The sequence below is a fragment of the Pecten maximus genome, chromosome 18, assembly GCF_902652985.1.
Source record: "Pecten maximus chromosome 18, xPecMax1.1, whole genome shotgun sequence".
NCBI classification, from domain to species: Eukaryota; Metazoa; Mollusca; class Bivalvia; order Pectinida; family Pectinidae; genus Pecten; species Pecten maximus.
The window spans coordinates 27462657-27479252 of record NC_047032.1 but is presented as its reverse complement, the minus strand read 5'-3'; the positions used below and the strand labels follow the sequence as shown (position 1 = coordinate 27479252).

The window sequence follows — 16596 nt, the reverse complement described above, 5'->3', positions numbered from 1 at the left end:
AGTGATTCATGATGGTGAGACGAGACAAAGCAATGGGCGGAGTCATACAAGTAACTAAGTAGTTTCATTTTATCCTTAAGTACCCCCAGGGCCCTTTTTATAAACATTCCCGGGTCAGGTATCGGTTCAAAATCATATTCTTCATCCCAGTATATTCAAACTTCAATATTGCTTTGTGGTAATAATGAAAACGGAGTTACTCTGTCTCGGTAAATATCAAATTTTCTTTTTAAGAAGCGCTCTGGTCACTATTGTATTGATACATATTCCTGTGTGAGCTAATGTGTGTATGTGGTGTGTGTGCATGACTCAATTATTACTCTCCTGTATAACATATACTCTGGTGAACCTTTTTATATCTATTTTATATGTGTATTCTTATAAGGCTAATATAGTTATTATATAACCAGATATGTCTCTAACATAACGAAGCACAAGAACATGACGTAAATTCCCAACAAACATTCCATTTTAGTCTTTTGTATCAGGAGTAGAAGCTTTATTACATTTTACGGGTCGTGAACCCCACTTAATTAATTTGTATTAAGTCCATGTGATCCTCAGTACAGAATCCAAGAAAGTGGCCTCTCTTTTTGATCCTCAGTGTTAATGTTTAAACAACATCAAATGCGTGCATACAAATGTACCAAGTTATTTAACGAGTCAAATCAGATACATGTATATCTATAATATAGATATAGTTATATAGGTCTCTGGCCAAGTCTTATATATGGACACAGGGACTTTACCTGATAACAGCCACAGGAACGTGAGAATTAGTTACAGTCTACATGTATTTCAGGACCTTTCAATTAAATTTCCCTAGTGTGTATAGCACATTTTGAGACGTCTTCGGTGGCTACGAATACGTATTTACCGAATTTTAATCTAGCCCCCAAAACGTCTCAAAACGTGCTATACACACTGGGGAAGTTCAAAATGCATTTAGACTGTAGCTAATGCTCAAGTCCCTGTGATAACAGCTAGGACACAGTATTGGTTTTGCTAATATAATCCACACTCGTAATGTCACAATTTGTTCAAAGCAGAATAATCAAATTATATTGCATTATTAAATAATACAAAATGTAAAACCTGTATCAATCTCTTCCATGTTCGGCTAGATATGCACACTTATAGCACAGGCGTCTGCTTCTGGTTAGGCTAATTACTTTTGGATTGCTCAAAATGTTAACAATGAAAAACACTTTTTAGAATTGTATACGCAACGCTTGCATGACATATTTATACAAGATTTACATAGTTCCTTTAATAATTTTTCTAAGTGTCAAATTTATAAATATCTTGCGAATGACTTTGAACTTCAATATTACCTGACGAAATCTCTTAATTCTAAAACTAAACAGATTTTAAGTAAATATCGTATGCAGGCACACTCTCTTCATATTGAGTCCGGACGCTATAATGCAGTTCCGAGAGGTGAGCGAATTTGCACTGTGTGTAACAACAATGATATTGAAAACGAAATGCATTTTATTTTATTATGTCCTGCGTATGTAGAATTAAGAATTAAATTTTTAAAGAAGTACTATTACAAACATCCTAGTGTATTCAAGCTAATAGAATTATTTTCATATAAAAATATTAAAACATTACGTAATTTGGGTAAATATCTGGTGCATGTAACAGATCAAAGAAACAATCTAATGAATTTATGAACCTATGCGGTATCGTCTATAGTGCTATATTGTACTTCATTATTTTAATGATATTAATGGTAATGAGTATTAATATTAATTTTGTACATGTATAAGGAATTATCCTCCGCCATCTTGGGACCATATATACTTACCAGAAGCAGATGCCTGTATATGTGGTTATGTCATATGTTAAATATTGGATGAACTTCCCTGTTTATGGATTCAAATCGTTTTGGAGGTTAATTAATGTCCATCCAAAAAAATAATTTAAAAAATATCGGTTTTGAAAATCAATCCCCATTTCGATAGAAAAAATTATTGGTGCTAAAAATCAAGAAATATCGGTTCTAAAAATCAATCTCTATTTCGATAAAAAAAATAACGGTTCTAAAAACCAATCCCCATTTCGATTATGGGTACAAATGTATTAAATTCTTGTTTTAATGCATTGGCACTCTCGATTTTCGTTGAGAATATCAGAGACATATATAGAATGCTAAATTTTTACTAAGAATTCCGAAACCGACCCCCTGTGGTCGTGGCAAACTTAGATTCGAGTATACAATGTCTCCGTCGTGAGGTGTCATCCCTGTCGAGATTTTGAGAGGTCACCCTGAGAGGTCACCCCGCGAGTGACACTAATTGGTTAGTTACCTGTAGTTGTTATGTGTAATCTAATATGACCCGTTTCATTGACTCGATTCTTTGTGAATCAACAGGGAGTTATTTGTGCTAGATTTACCATATTGCGATATCGACCAAAAGTAATAAGACTATGTTTTGGATTTATTTTAAAGATGATACATCTCAATCAAAAGAGTTATTATGATTGGTTAAAAACAACAATAATATGTTGTTGTATATTTTATACAATACCAAAAGTTTCAGACTTTACACTATTAACAAACTCCAAAAGTTACATACTTTACACTATTACTACCCTCCTAAAGTTACATACTTTACACTAATGCTATCATCCTAAAGTTACATACTTTACACTATTACTACCCTCCTAAAGTTACATACTTCACACTATTACCACCCTCCTAAAGTTACATACTTTACACTATTACCACCCTCAAATAGTTACATACTTTACACTATTACTACCCTCCTAAAGTAGAGACTTAACACTAATGCTACCCTCACAAAGTTACATACTTTACACTATTACCACCCTCCAATATTTACATACTTTACACTTTTACCACCCTCCAATATTTACATACTTTACACTATTACTACCCTTCTAAAGTTACAGACTTTACACTATTACCATCCTCCAAACGTTACATACTTTACACTATTACCACCCTCAAATAGTTACATACTTTACACTATTACTATACCCTCCTAAAGTTACATTCTTCACCCTATTACCACCCTCCTAAAGTTACATACTTTACACTATTACCACCCTCAAATAGTTACATACTTTACACTATTACTACCCTCCTAAAGTTACATACTTCACACTATTACCACCCTCCTAAAGTTACATACTTTACACTATTACCACCCTCAAATAGTTACATACTTTACACTATTACTATACCCTCCTAAAGTAGAGACTTAACACTAATGCTACCCTCACAAAGTTACATACTTTACACTATTACTACCCTCCAATAGTTACATACTTTACACTAATGCTAATGCAAGGCTTTTACCACTCACCAAAAGTTTAATATTCTCTTTCTATCTGATTAATTTTAAAGTGATAATAAATAATAGATAAATAAGGAACTCTATCGTACAGTGGCTGTACCTTCTGAGTTTTCGGTCTTAGAAGCGGTCATTTATTTTATGTTAATATTTTGATTTGTTGGTGGTGATAAGATATAATTATCTACACGATTGGTGGCATTTTATATGTATATATGACATGTAGGGTATACGCTGGGCCAATATCTCCTTAAGTTCAGATTTCCCTTCGGTCAGTCGGTGAAGACTCTCAATCAAACAGCATCCTCTCTATTCCAGTATTACAATCCAACAACTTCTCCGGAAAGAGGAAATAAAAAGTTATGTACAGGACCTGAGGTCAGTTTCGTCAATGTCCCTTAACTTATCTTCGCGAAATTCCAAGAAAGCATTACAGAGTTTAAGGAAGGTTTCTATATTTGAACGAATTTTGAATAAAATATTGTTATACTAAAACTAGGCTTCTTTTCGTTGAATTCTGTAATGCTTTCCTATGGAAAATTTTAAGTTAAGGGATGTTGATGAAACTGGGGCCAGATCCACTTTACTGTAAACATGTTTAGAAAAACACTATGTCTAACATGTTTCGGTTTTCAAAGGCAAAACGTATCTGCCAGGAAAATATGATATATTTACTTCTGAAGCGGCCCGTATAATCACCGGTCTTTCCGTCCTATTATACTCTAGCAATTATGTTCTTTATCTTGAATAGGTTTATCGCCCGCGAGGCGGTGTTCCTTGTAGTAGTCGGTAGCTACATGTACCTCACTGAACAACGTTGCTAGTTTTTCTAGTTATTTTGAATATGGTTAACGAATCATAGATATCCATACTAAAAAAGTAATGTACAGTTCCCTAAATTATGATCGATTTAGGGTCAGTATTGTAGAGTCTCTTCTATGCACATCAGATGTGAATAACGGTAATTAAACATCGCTAGATATATCAAAACCTGGCCGGGTCATGTAAAATGATAAAGACCACCGACAGGTTCTAACAGAGACGTATATACACGTCTCTGGCTATTATCACTGAGACACTATATGTATACACGTCTCTGGCTATTATCACTGAGACACTATATATATACAGGTCTCTGGCTATTATCACTGAGACACTATATATATACACGTCTCTGGCTATTATCACTGAGACACTATATATGTATACACGTCTCTGGCTATTATCACTGAGACACTATATGTATACACGTCTCTGGCTATTATCACTGAGACACTATATGTATACACGTCTCTGGCTATTATCACTGAGACACTTTATATATACACGTCTCTGGCTATTATCACTGAGACACTATATATATACACGTCTCTGGCTATTATCACTGAGACACTATATATATACACGTCTCTGGCTATTATCACTGAGACACTATATATGTATACACGTCTCTGGCTATTATCACTGAGACACTATATGTATACACGTCTCTGGCTATTATCACTGAGACACTATATGTATACACGTCTCTGGCTATTATCACTGAGACACTATATATATACACGTCTCTGTCTATCATCACTGAGACACTATATATATACACGTCTCTGGCTATTATCACTGAGACACTATATATATACACGTCTCTGGCTATTATCACTGAGACACTATATGTATACACGTCTCTGGCTATTATCACTGAGACACTATATATATACACGTCTCTGGCTATTATCACTGAGACACTATATATGTATACACGTCTCTGGCTATTATCACTGAGACACTATATATATACACGTCTCTGGCTATTATCACTGAGACACTATATATACACGTCTCTGGCTATTATCACTGAGACACTATATATATACACGTCTCTGGCTATTATCACTGAGACACTATATATACACGTCTCTGGCTATTATCACTGAGACACTATATATATACACGTCTCTGGCTATTATCACTGAGACACTATATGTATACACGTCTCTGGCTATTATCACTGAGACACTATATATATACACGTCTCTGGCTATTATCACTGAGACACTATATATATACACGTCTCTGGCTATTATCACTGAGACACTATATATAGACACGTCTCTGGCTATTATCACTGAGACACTATATATATACACGTCTCTGGCTATTATCACTGAGACACTATATATATACACGTCTCTGGCTATTATCACTGAGACACTATATGTATACACGTCTCTGGCTATTATCACTGAGACACTATATATATACACGTCTCTGGCTATTATCACTGAGACACTATACATATACACGTCTCTGGCTATTATCACTGAGACACTATATGTATACACGTCTCTGGTTAATCACTGAGACACTATATGTATACACGTCTCTGGATAATCACTGAGACACTATATGTATACACGTCTCTGGCTATTATCACGGAGACACTATATATATATACGTCTCTGGCTATTGTCACTGAGCCACTATATGTATACACGTCTCTGGCTATTATTACTGAGACACTATATATATACACGTCTCTGGCTATTATTACTGAGACACTATATGTATACACGTATCTTTTTATTATTACTGAGACACTATATGTATACACGTATCTTTTTATTATTACTGAGCCACTATATATATACACGTCTCTGGCTATTATCACTGAGACACTATATGTAAACACGTCTCTGGCTATTATCACTGAGACACTATATGTATACACGTCTCTGGCTATTATCGCTGAGACACTATATTTATACACGTCTCTGGCTATTATCACTGAGACACTATATATATACACGTCTCTGGCTATTATCACTGAGACACTATATATATACACGTCTCTGGCTATTATCACTGAGACACTATATATATACACGTCTCTGGCTATTATCACTGAGACACTATATATATACACGTCTCTGGCTATTATCACTGAGACACTATATATAGACACGTCTCTGGCTATTATCACTGAGACACTATATATATACACGTCTCTGGCTATTATCACTGAGACACTATATATATACACGTCTCTGGCTATTATCACTGAGACACTATATGTATACACGTCTCTGGCTATTATCACTGAGACACTATATATATACACGTCTCTGGCTATTATCACTGAGACACTATATGTATACACGTCTCTGGCTATTATCACTGAGACACTATATTATACACGTCTCTGGCTATTATCACTGAGACACTATATATATACACGTCTCTGGCTATTATCACTGAGACACTATATATAGACACGTCTCTGGCTATTATCACTGAGACACTATATATATACACGTCTCTGGCTATTATCACTGAGACACTATATATATACACGTCTCTGGCTATTATCACTGAGACACTATATTATACACGTCTCTGGCTATTATCACTGAGACACTATATATATACACGTCTCTGGCTATTATCACTGAGACACTATATATATACACGTCTCTGGCTATTATCACTGAGACACTATATATATACACGTCTCTGGCTATTATCACTGAGACACTATATATATACACGTCTCTGGCTATTATCACTGAGACACTATATATACACGTCTCTGGCTATTATCACTGAGACACTATATGTATACACGTCTCTGGCTATTATCACTGAGACACTATATGTATACACGTCTCTGGCTATTATCACTGAGACACTATATGTATACACGTCTCTGGCTATTATCACTGAGACACTATATATATACACGTCTCTGGCTATTATCACTGAGACACTATATATATACACGTCTCTGGCTATTATCACTGAGACACTATATGTATACACGTCTCTGGCTATTATCACTGAGCCACTATATAGACACGTCTCTGACTATTATCACTGAGCCACTATATAGACACGTCTCTGACTATTATCACTGAGACACTATATATATACACGTCTCTGGCTATTATCACTGAGACACTATATATATACACGTCTCTGGCTATTATCACTGAGACACTATATATATACACGTCTCTGGCTATTATCACTGAGACACTATATATATACACGTCTCTGGCTATTTTCACTGAGACACTATATATAGACACGTCTCTGGCTATTATCACTGAGACACTATATATACACGTCTCTGGCTATTATCACTGAGACACTTTATATATACACGTCTCTGGCTATTATCACTGAGACACTATATATATACACGTCTCTGGCTATTATCACTGAGACACTATATGTATACACGTCTCTGGCTATTATCACTGAGACACTATATGTATACACGTCTCTGGCTATTATCACTGAGACACTATATGTATACACGTCTCTGGCTATTATCACTGAGACACTTTATATATACACGTCTCTGGCTATTATCACTGAGACACTATATATATACACGTCTCTGGCTATTATCACTGAGACACTATATGTATATATACGTCTCTGGCTATTATCACTGAGACACTATATGTAAACGTGGTTCAGATGTAATCGTCCATAGACTGTTCTTTATTCCCGTTTATTTCCTGTAGTTGTAATGATATTACAAAGTTAAATTACTTGATACTCATGTATGCTATTTTTGTGAATTTGACGTACATCGCAGGAAAGGGTGTTGGTAACATTAATTTATTGTTGCTGCAAAATGTCTTCATGTATGTAAATTTGACATGAAAAAAATATTGACCTGAATTGACATGAATGCATTTTGTCTGTGTAATCCTCGATCTTGTCACTTTTTTGACTAATACATATGTTTAAATTAAAACCTTGAAGGGATATCATTTTTACAGACTACTCATAGTATATGGCTGCCATCACTCCGACCATTGCTAGGAAATCTGTAGAAAAGTTGGGGACTGCATTGCAAGAAAGTGTATGTCAATCACAACCAATTACTCACTCAATCAATCAATGGGTAGTTTAATATGAACATTATTTAATTTTCATCATGATGAATAGATTTTCGCAGGGACTACATACAGGGATTGGAAAAGGTCTATATCTGTTAGTAAAGGCGTAGCGAGATGACATCGAGTTAAATAAAACTACCTTATTGTGAACCACTGTTCTAAAAAAATTCTCGCGCAATCGTTTCGATTTTTGAATCTGTAAAAAGCTGAATAATTCCACGTGCAGTTTTTCTAGGAAATGATTTTGAGCAATGCTAATTATCACTGATTTTACGTAATGACCGCTTACTGTTCATAATCAACAACACGTATTATCGAAATATACTACCTCATTGTGAACCACTTTTCTCCAAAAAATACTCGTCCAATTGTTTTCATGTTTGGATTAGTGAAAAGCTGAATACACTCTACGGGTAACTTTTGTTATAAAGTTATTAAAATTTTGCATCAAATATAGTTTATTTTTTAGCAAGTTTTCTCCAAAAGTACTCATGCGATTTTTTCATTATTGAATTAATTAAAGGCTTAATGCATTTACATTGCTTGATCAAGTTTAATGGGAAACAATTTTGAAAAAAGTTTACTTAATTTTAAATCAAATAGCAGAACTCTGATAAAATATATATCAAATTTTACCTGTCTGCTGGTATAGTAGTAGACTAGTCACGTCTTCGCGGCACCGAAAGCTCACGCTATGTCAGTCTCAGTCTCTAATCCCTGTATGTATGTTTATTCATTCATAGACCTATATTATTATTATCATCTTTATTTCCTCCACAAAGAAGAGCATGATAATACAAATACAATCAATGTAACGTAGATAATACGTGACTATTTACAAAGTGATATCAAGCAAACAAAAGTGCATGCGAGTTCACAATATAATGTTATATACATATACATGTAGTTAATTATCGTAGATATAAGTTGAGTAATATATATGTCTTATATTCCATGTACATAAATATATATATATATACATGTATATATATGATACTACATGTATTAATTATGTGTACAGATCAAACATTCGTTTTATGGCATATATGGACTCTAATCTAAATTCTTCATGATCAGATTCATTCACCTGATGGTTCATTGGACCACCTAGTAAAATATGTATTAATGAATAATCAGGTAGTGAATGCAGATATGTACTTAGTTCTATACTTGAAATGGATGCTATAATACACCATAGATTATCACGGATATTATCCGTTACAGAACACTGCAAAATAACATGAGTTACAAAATCTGTGTAGAAAAGGCCACAGTGGTGACATAAAAGCTGAACATTACTTACCCGAACAGTTACAATCAATTTCATTATGTATCCAATATTATAAAGAAAATTTGGATGACGCAAAGCTAATTGCCATAAATAATGAGGTTTAAGATCGTCATGCAGCAATAAAAATCGTGTGAAGTCTGCGTCATTAGACATTCTATGCAACCAAGCATTAGTTTCATAATTAGATACAGATTTATAAATCAATGACTTCCAGTGTATTTTGTTTGGAAAGCTACCATCATCAAGAAAAAGTACAATATATTCATATAAGTTATACTTCTTAAGTATTCTAACGATATCGGGTATAAAACCTTTTTGACTACAGTTGCTCACTATGTACATAAAAAATCTCGAAATGAATACTCTGCAGATTAAGTTATTTCTATTCATTCTGCAGATCCTACCTAAATACAAAAGTTTTTTAATATCAATGTACGCTTCTGTAGAGAGCCATCCAATCAAGGAAGTACACATATCAGTTCTTGTTCTTTTCCCAAAACCTTGAATTGACTTTACAATAAAGTGTTGAGCTCTTTCTAGCATCAATAATTCAGTATTTGAAAGTACCCACAGTTCACATCCGTAGAGTGCAGATGGGTATACTTTAATTTTTAAAATTTTAGCAATAGTTAAAGGGTTTAATGCGCATTGATGTACCCCAGAACGTAAAAGGGCCATAGTGCCACTTTTTAATTTAGTGCATGCTTGTTTTGTTCTTTCAATGGAATTGTGTTTATCATTTAATAAGATGCCTACATGAGTAATCTCCGAAACAACTGGCAATATGTTATCATAGAGGCGTAAAGTACAGTTAATGGTTATGGTTCTTTTATTTGAAAATACAACAACTTTACTTTTTGAGGCTGAATACAAAAATCGCCATTTGCGACTGTATGATTCACAAATAGTAAACATAATGCAAATAATTTATTCACCTTAAGTGAAATTCTTTTTCATAATGCAAAATAAAGTCTTTTAACCTTAAGGTAAAAAGTATTTCACTTAAGTGAAATAAATTTGAAGCATATTTTACCTTAAGAGGAAATGGGATTAAATGTTAAATATAACTACCATATTAACATTATTGAACATATTTGGACAAAAATGTTCATACGTTAATAACTCTTATTAGTAAACTCAGTCATCAAAATCTTCATTACAGGATCATATAATACGGTTTCCATTCCTAGAATAACCAACATGTATGCGTTGTACTACATTGTTTTCTGACTTGTGTAAGACTAACTGTAAATGGTTTCTCCCTGGGGTCAAAATAAAGGTCACACACATGCGTGTTGTGGTATTTGGCGCGAAAGGGACGAAGTGAATGTAAACACCAAGAAGTTGCAACTAACTGTGGACATGTCATCAGTGTATCGCCATGGTGTGTGGATTTATTGGTTACCTCAACCTTTTATTAATAATTTATGGTTCTTTGAAGGTTGTAGTTTGGGGTTAAAATAGAGTTTGACACTGCTGCTGCTGTCGACCGAGTTCCTGGACCATCCGACTCTCCTGTAACGTTATTGTACGAACGAAAAGTGTTGTCATTGCAAAAAATACATAGAATCTATGCCTCCTGTTAATCTACACTAGGCCTAGTCATCTTTTCCATACTTCACCATACCAAACTTCAGCCCTTGCTGCCTCAGATATAAATATCTTAAAGCAGCCGCCAGTTTCCCACCTTGTGTAGAGACTGAGCATGTAACGTTGCAAATTATAAAAATAGCCTGAAATACCTGTATAAAGTCTTGTTTCAGGATAAAAGGTTATAATATAATACTTAGATATATCCATGTGGACTGATCATGAGTAATATATAAGTCTACAAACGTTTAAAGCGTTCTTAATACTACCCCCCCCCCCCCCCCCCCCCCCACACACACACACAAATGTAAAATATTATTTGACGCTAGGTGTGCTTGACTGCGACAGAGCCTGTCGAAATTTATCGCCGTGTTGAACCTCTAGAGCGTTCTTAATACTAACCCCCCACCCCAAACGTAAAATATTATTTGACATTAGGTGCATGTGTTGACTGCGATAGAGCCTGTCGAAAGTTTATCGCCGTGTTGAACCTTTTAACTGATGGAATAGCTTTAATAATTGGATTAATTTGAGGGAAAGGAGTTTGTTACAGATGGTATAATATAGGAGACATGCCACCTGTCTCTTATAGTGATCATGATCGATGTCGTGTAGGTAACAAATCCCTGTGATTGAGGTTATATCTGTTTGAATTGTTCAATGTTGAATGTTTGAATACTTTCATTACTTATCATTACTTATCATTACTTATCATTACTTAAGAATTAGATTGAAAGGTTGCGCTAAAGGCTTTTTACCATAGTCTTCGGTTGGTAATTCTTTGGTATATACCTTGTCGAAAGTCTTCTCTGTTTATAAATTTGTTCAGAAGCTCAGATTATTCCTGAAGGGTGCATGGACTAGTGACTGTGTAATCAAAATATATAGGATTTATTTCAGTAGTTTAGAGCCATCAACACTTCGAAAGCATTTTCTCAGTTTTAAATTCAAAATTAAGCTAAACATTAATGAATATATATATTGTATCATCAAAATATGTCTATAAGGTCTTGGAAGATGGACCAGTGTATATTTTCATATGCTGTGATTTGCCTTGAGGAGAAGTGAACAAATATTCAGAACTCCTTAGAGGAATAGTAATGGATATTAATTGATTGTATAAAATGTGTAGTTACTGTTGTAGCAGAAAAGCATTGGACACTCTTGACTAGTTTTACAGCAGAAGATCTAGAGTGCTGAATGCTTTTCTGCGACACCAGTACAATGTCGCAACTTGGATAATTTTTGCTAAAATAGATATCCAGGTTTTGTCTTCAGATACCTCAATTAGCAAGTTGTTGAAAAAAAACCAATTTTATACAGTGCATGCATATATATAAAAGTAGATACATGTTTTAAATGAATCTTATGGATTGTACATGTATTTTTTTTCTAGGATATTCGTAGCTTTTTTACAAGTGGCAGTGTGAAGAAAACTAATAATGCAAGCAACAAAGACAAGCCAGAACCTCCAAAGTTGAATGTGAAGGGAAAATTGGATAAAAGTTCTAAAAGAAATGGAAAAGACGTGAGCAAGTCCGCAGAGAAAGGAAAAGGGAGTGATAAAAAGAGTAAAGAAACAAAGGGGCATGATCTGAGCAAAGGAAGCAAAGGAAAGGCAAAGAAGGTGATCGTCTTAGACAGTGACGATGAGGATGTAAATGGAAATGTGAAAAAACCTGAAAAACAGAAAGAATCTGAGCATAGCTCAAAGACAAGAAGGAAGCGTCAGGTGACATATTTCATTAATGATATTGGCATTTGAACTAAATTTGGAATCACACAATACTATATTTTGATTACATAATGTAGATATAGTGAAAATATAATATACTGTAATATTAAAGGACCTTTAGGTCATAACTTTATTCAAGATAAAAAAAAGTTTTTTTATGAATGTAGATATTTGTTTTAAGATTGTATTGTTTGTTTTCTCTTTTATATAAATATCTTTTAAGTTGTATTATTGTACTTTGATTTACCTGTAGCTTACAAAAATCATTTACGTTTTGTAAATAATAAGCTATGAAATTACATCCATCCTGCTGTGAATCATTAGTTTGGATAAGAATTAAGAAAACATGTCCATTATAAAACAAAGTGTGACAAAAAAATAGGACTTTTGTTTTCTCATGAAGGTGAGCAGTGAGGAGGAAAAAGAGGACACAGTTTCTGGTCACAGGAAAACCGGCAAAAAGGCACACATTATTGAATCAGGTAAGCATGGTTTTCTTATCGGTTTGGGATTGGGCCTTTTTACCTCATTTTGTGAAGAAAATGGGTGAATTGGGAAATATTTTTGATACTTTCAGATCGTGTTTTGCTTTCTTTAGGAATTGTCGTACTCGACATTAGAGTTTATCGAACTTTGTTGTCCAAAATTGCTACAGTTACAGACTCCCTTTACCTGTGAAATTAATGAATATTTACATGTTACTGATCAGTATGTAAGATAGTAGAGTCAAACAAATTTCTGGTTGCTCAAGTGTAGGTTTTAGATTTTAAGGTGTTAGATTCTTGATGCGTCAGGGTGACCCTCTGGCATGCCAAAACATGCTTCAATTCTAAAGATGATGTGGGAATAGGGCATACACACTGCCAATCTGAGGCACTGTCTCGTGAAGATAAGTCTGACAGAGAAATCTGACATTCATGTTAGAAGGTTGAAGTTAAGTGATACACAGCTTATTTATAATTAGTAGTGATACGGATTTCTGAATCTGAATAAAAGATGGAACTGGAGAAGAGGGTCCTACCATGGTTCCCTCGACTGTATTCCATCAAAACCACTCGGTCACACTTTCATTCAGCGGGATCGTGATTAATGTTTCTCAGTTATCCCAAGGGTAGTGAGGTTTTAATATTGAAAGTTGACATTGTTGTCTTTATTGTCATTTACAGATTCAGATGAAGAACCTATTCCAAGGAAAACGTCTAAGAGCCAGAATGACAAAAAAAAGACTGGCATTATGTTTATGGATGATTCAGGTTAGTGTGTAGACATGTGAAAACAACATAGAAGGGATATTAAACGACTAGAAAAGTGATGGAATATAGGGTCAGTGCTAGAAAAGTGCTGCAATTTAGGGTCAGTGCTAGAAAAGTGATGGAATTAGCTTACAAGTGCTTGGAAATTCATACTTACTATAAAAAAATGCAATTCTTATTAACCAATGACTGATTTACAAGATATATGTTGATTCTAAGCAATTAAAAACAATTTTCATTGAAAACGATAAAAATGTGCCTCCCTGCTGAATCTCTTTTGAAAAAAATAGGCCTCAGAACCAAGTGTTTAATTTTGTTGGCCAAATGGAATTCCACATCGAGTTCTGGGACTGGTTCTGGTTAAGATAATGAGTAATAAAAGGTTAATGCTAATGTTCTTTTGTTCACGCTTAAGATAAAAAATGATCCCAATTAACTGCAAGTTTGGACAAATATGCACCTGGAAAATTGAGAATGAATTTTGGTATGAAAAATATCTATGAACCATGCTTATATGGAACTCTGAACTCTACATGGACACTCTTACCAATAGAGATTGGTTAAGTCCAGTTTGAGATATTATTTTCTTATTGAATTGTTTAAAAGCAAGAAGTACAGGAAATTACTTGATAAATTCACATAAACATAGCTGTTTAACATTTGGACACAGAAATTTCCCAATAACCTTAATTTAGAAGGGAAACATAGATTAATGATCTGGTATTTGCAACATGAAAATCTCAAAATGAATCTTGGATCCCTTTTGTTATAAATAATCAAGAAAGGAATATGTATATAAATTATACTACAGAGGGTTGAATGCATAACAAAATCTAGTTACACCGATTATTTCAAAGTTAATTTGGTGTGATTATCTGTTACCAGGGTAACTACTGTCTATCTGCCAATTAGGCCAGGCTTGGTAATAAGCCTTCTCTTGTATTAATGTAAAAACTCTAAAAAATATGCTATTTCATTTTCCTGAAACTATCTTGCCCTCAACTTTGAGTAAAAACTGTGTATTGCCCCCTGGGATATTACCATGATAAGCACCTGTCATATTGATTTCAGATGAGGAACCAGCGAAGAAGTCAACCTTGGATTCCTTTGTGAAGACGCCAAGTCCGCAGAAAGTCAAATCCAAGACTGAAACCAAAAAGTCTGAGACAAAAACTCCAGTGAATGTATCTGACTTCTTTGGGAGCAGTTCTGTACAGCGATCCGACAGAAAAACTTTGGCCTCCAAACGCAAAATAGTAAGTGAAAAGCAGTGTGATTTCAGACAATGATTTTAGATACATTACGATAATTTCAAATATGAGTTAGATATGGTTGAATGATCTTATATGTGGTCAGGTCATTTTAGAACAACAGGAAATCCCTCAGCTTAAAGATGTCAGAGAATTAGGCATGGTTGACATTTGATTCATCTGTGATTTGTAACATCAGGATGAAGATGACGAGGCTCATGACGATGATGATTTTGAGAAAACTCTTGCACAATTGGACAATGTCCAAAAGAGCAAAAAGGTGAGATCCGCTATTTGTACACACAAATTACAAATATTTATGTGTAATTATCTTCATTTGTATGCTCAAATTTTGGAGTTTGAATTTAAGTAACATTTGTGTTGTTTACTGTGAGTAAGGATCTTCATTAAGTGGAATCTATGGAATTTAGAATTGGGTTTATTCAATTATGTCTTTTTATCAGGAACACTTTGAAGGCTTTCTGTAACTTGAAAAACATTTTATGATAATTATAAGATGTTATAAACATCTGTAAACGTTATACAGAAAACAAAAAAATGTTAGTACTTGATATTTGTGTCTTACTTGGATATGCAATATTTCAGCCGCGGTTATCAAGTGAGACGTCTCCAAACAAGTGCGCCAGTACCTCAACCAGTATCTCCACCAGTACCCCAAGTCCATCTGGTGTGTGTCATATCAGATCTTTTGTTGTCCTCAAAATTCCAGGGGTTGTGTTCATGTACAATATTCTAAGTGGGAAGGGGAGATAACCTATCAGAAACCTTACCCTTGGGATTTCACAGAAGATCTTTTTTATCCCCCACTTTCACTGAAAGGGGGAGATATTGATTTGGGTTTGTCCATCTGAAACAACATTAAATGCCTAAATGGCTCAGCCAAGTTCGATGGCCACTTTTTGCGGACATTATTTGGCTGAGTGATGGCCCCTTGATTAACGAAAAATGTTATTTTTGGATGTTTCCGTGCAATAACGGCAACAAATATATCAGATTACCCTCTCTCAAAAGGGGGGAAAGTGGGGAATATAAATTCTATGAATTGGCTTGTTTAATATCAAGCTATGAATTTCTACTGGTCAATATATGGCATCAGGGCTAAAATTAGATATTTTTACCAGGTGGCCTATTTGGCTACCACAGCATAAAACTAGGCGCCAATTGGAAAAGTTAATTGCCTGGCCTAGTTGTCGTAAGTTTGAAAAAAAAACTTTTATTTC

At 34.4% G+C, this 16596-nt stretch overlaps 1 protein-coding gene across 2 annotated transcripts in view; it reads left to right on the top strand.

Annotated features, from left to right (window-relative positions):
• Window positions 1-10816: 10816 nt before the first annotated feature.
• LOC117317094 (replication factor C subunit 1-like) overlaps window positions 10817-16596 on the top strand; it is a 30430-nt gene continuing 24650 nt past the window's right edge. For both annotated transcript variants that reach the window (XR_004530094.1, XM_033871883.1), the window contains exons 1-7: window positions 10817-10911; window positions 12514-12849; window positions 13256-13334; window positions 14019-14105; window positions 15177-15361; window positions 15555-15635; window positions 15962-16043. Coding sequence is in view for 1 of the 2 variants with exons in the window: in XM_033871883.1 (XP_033727774.1) it covers window positions 10909-10911; window positions 12514-12849; window positions 13256-13334; window positions 14019-14105; window positions 15177-15361; window positions 15555-15635; window positions 15962-16043 (853 nt within the window). In the remaining variant the exon portion in view is untranslated. The remainder of the gene's footprint in view (window positions 10912-12513; window positions 12850-13255; window positions 13335-14018; window positions 14106-15176; window positions 15362-15554; window positions 15636-15961; window positions 16044-16596) is intronic.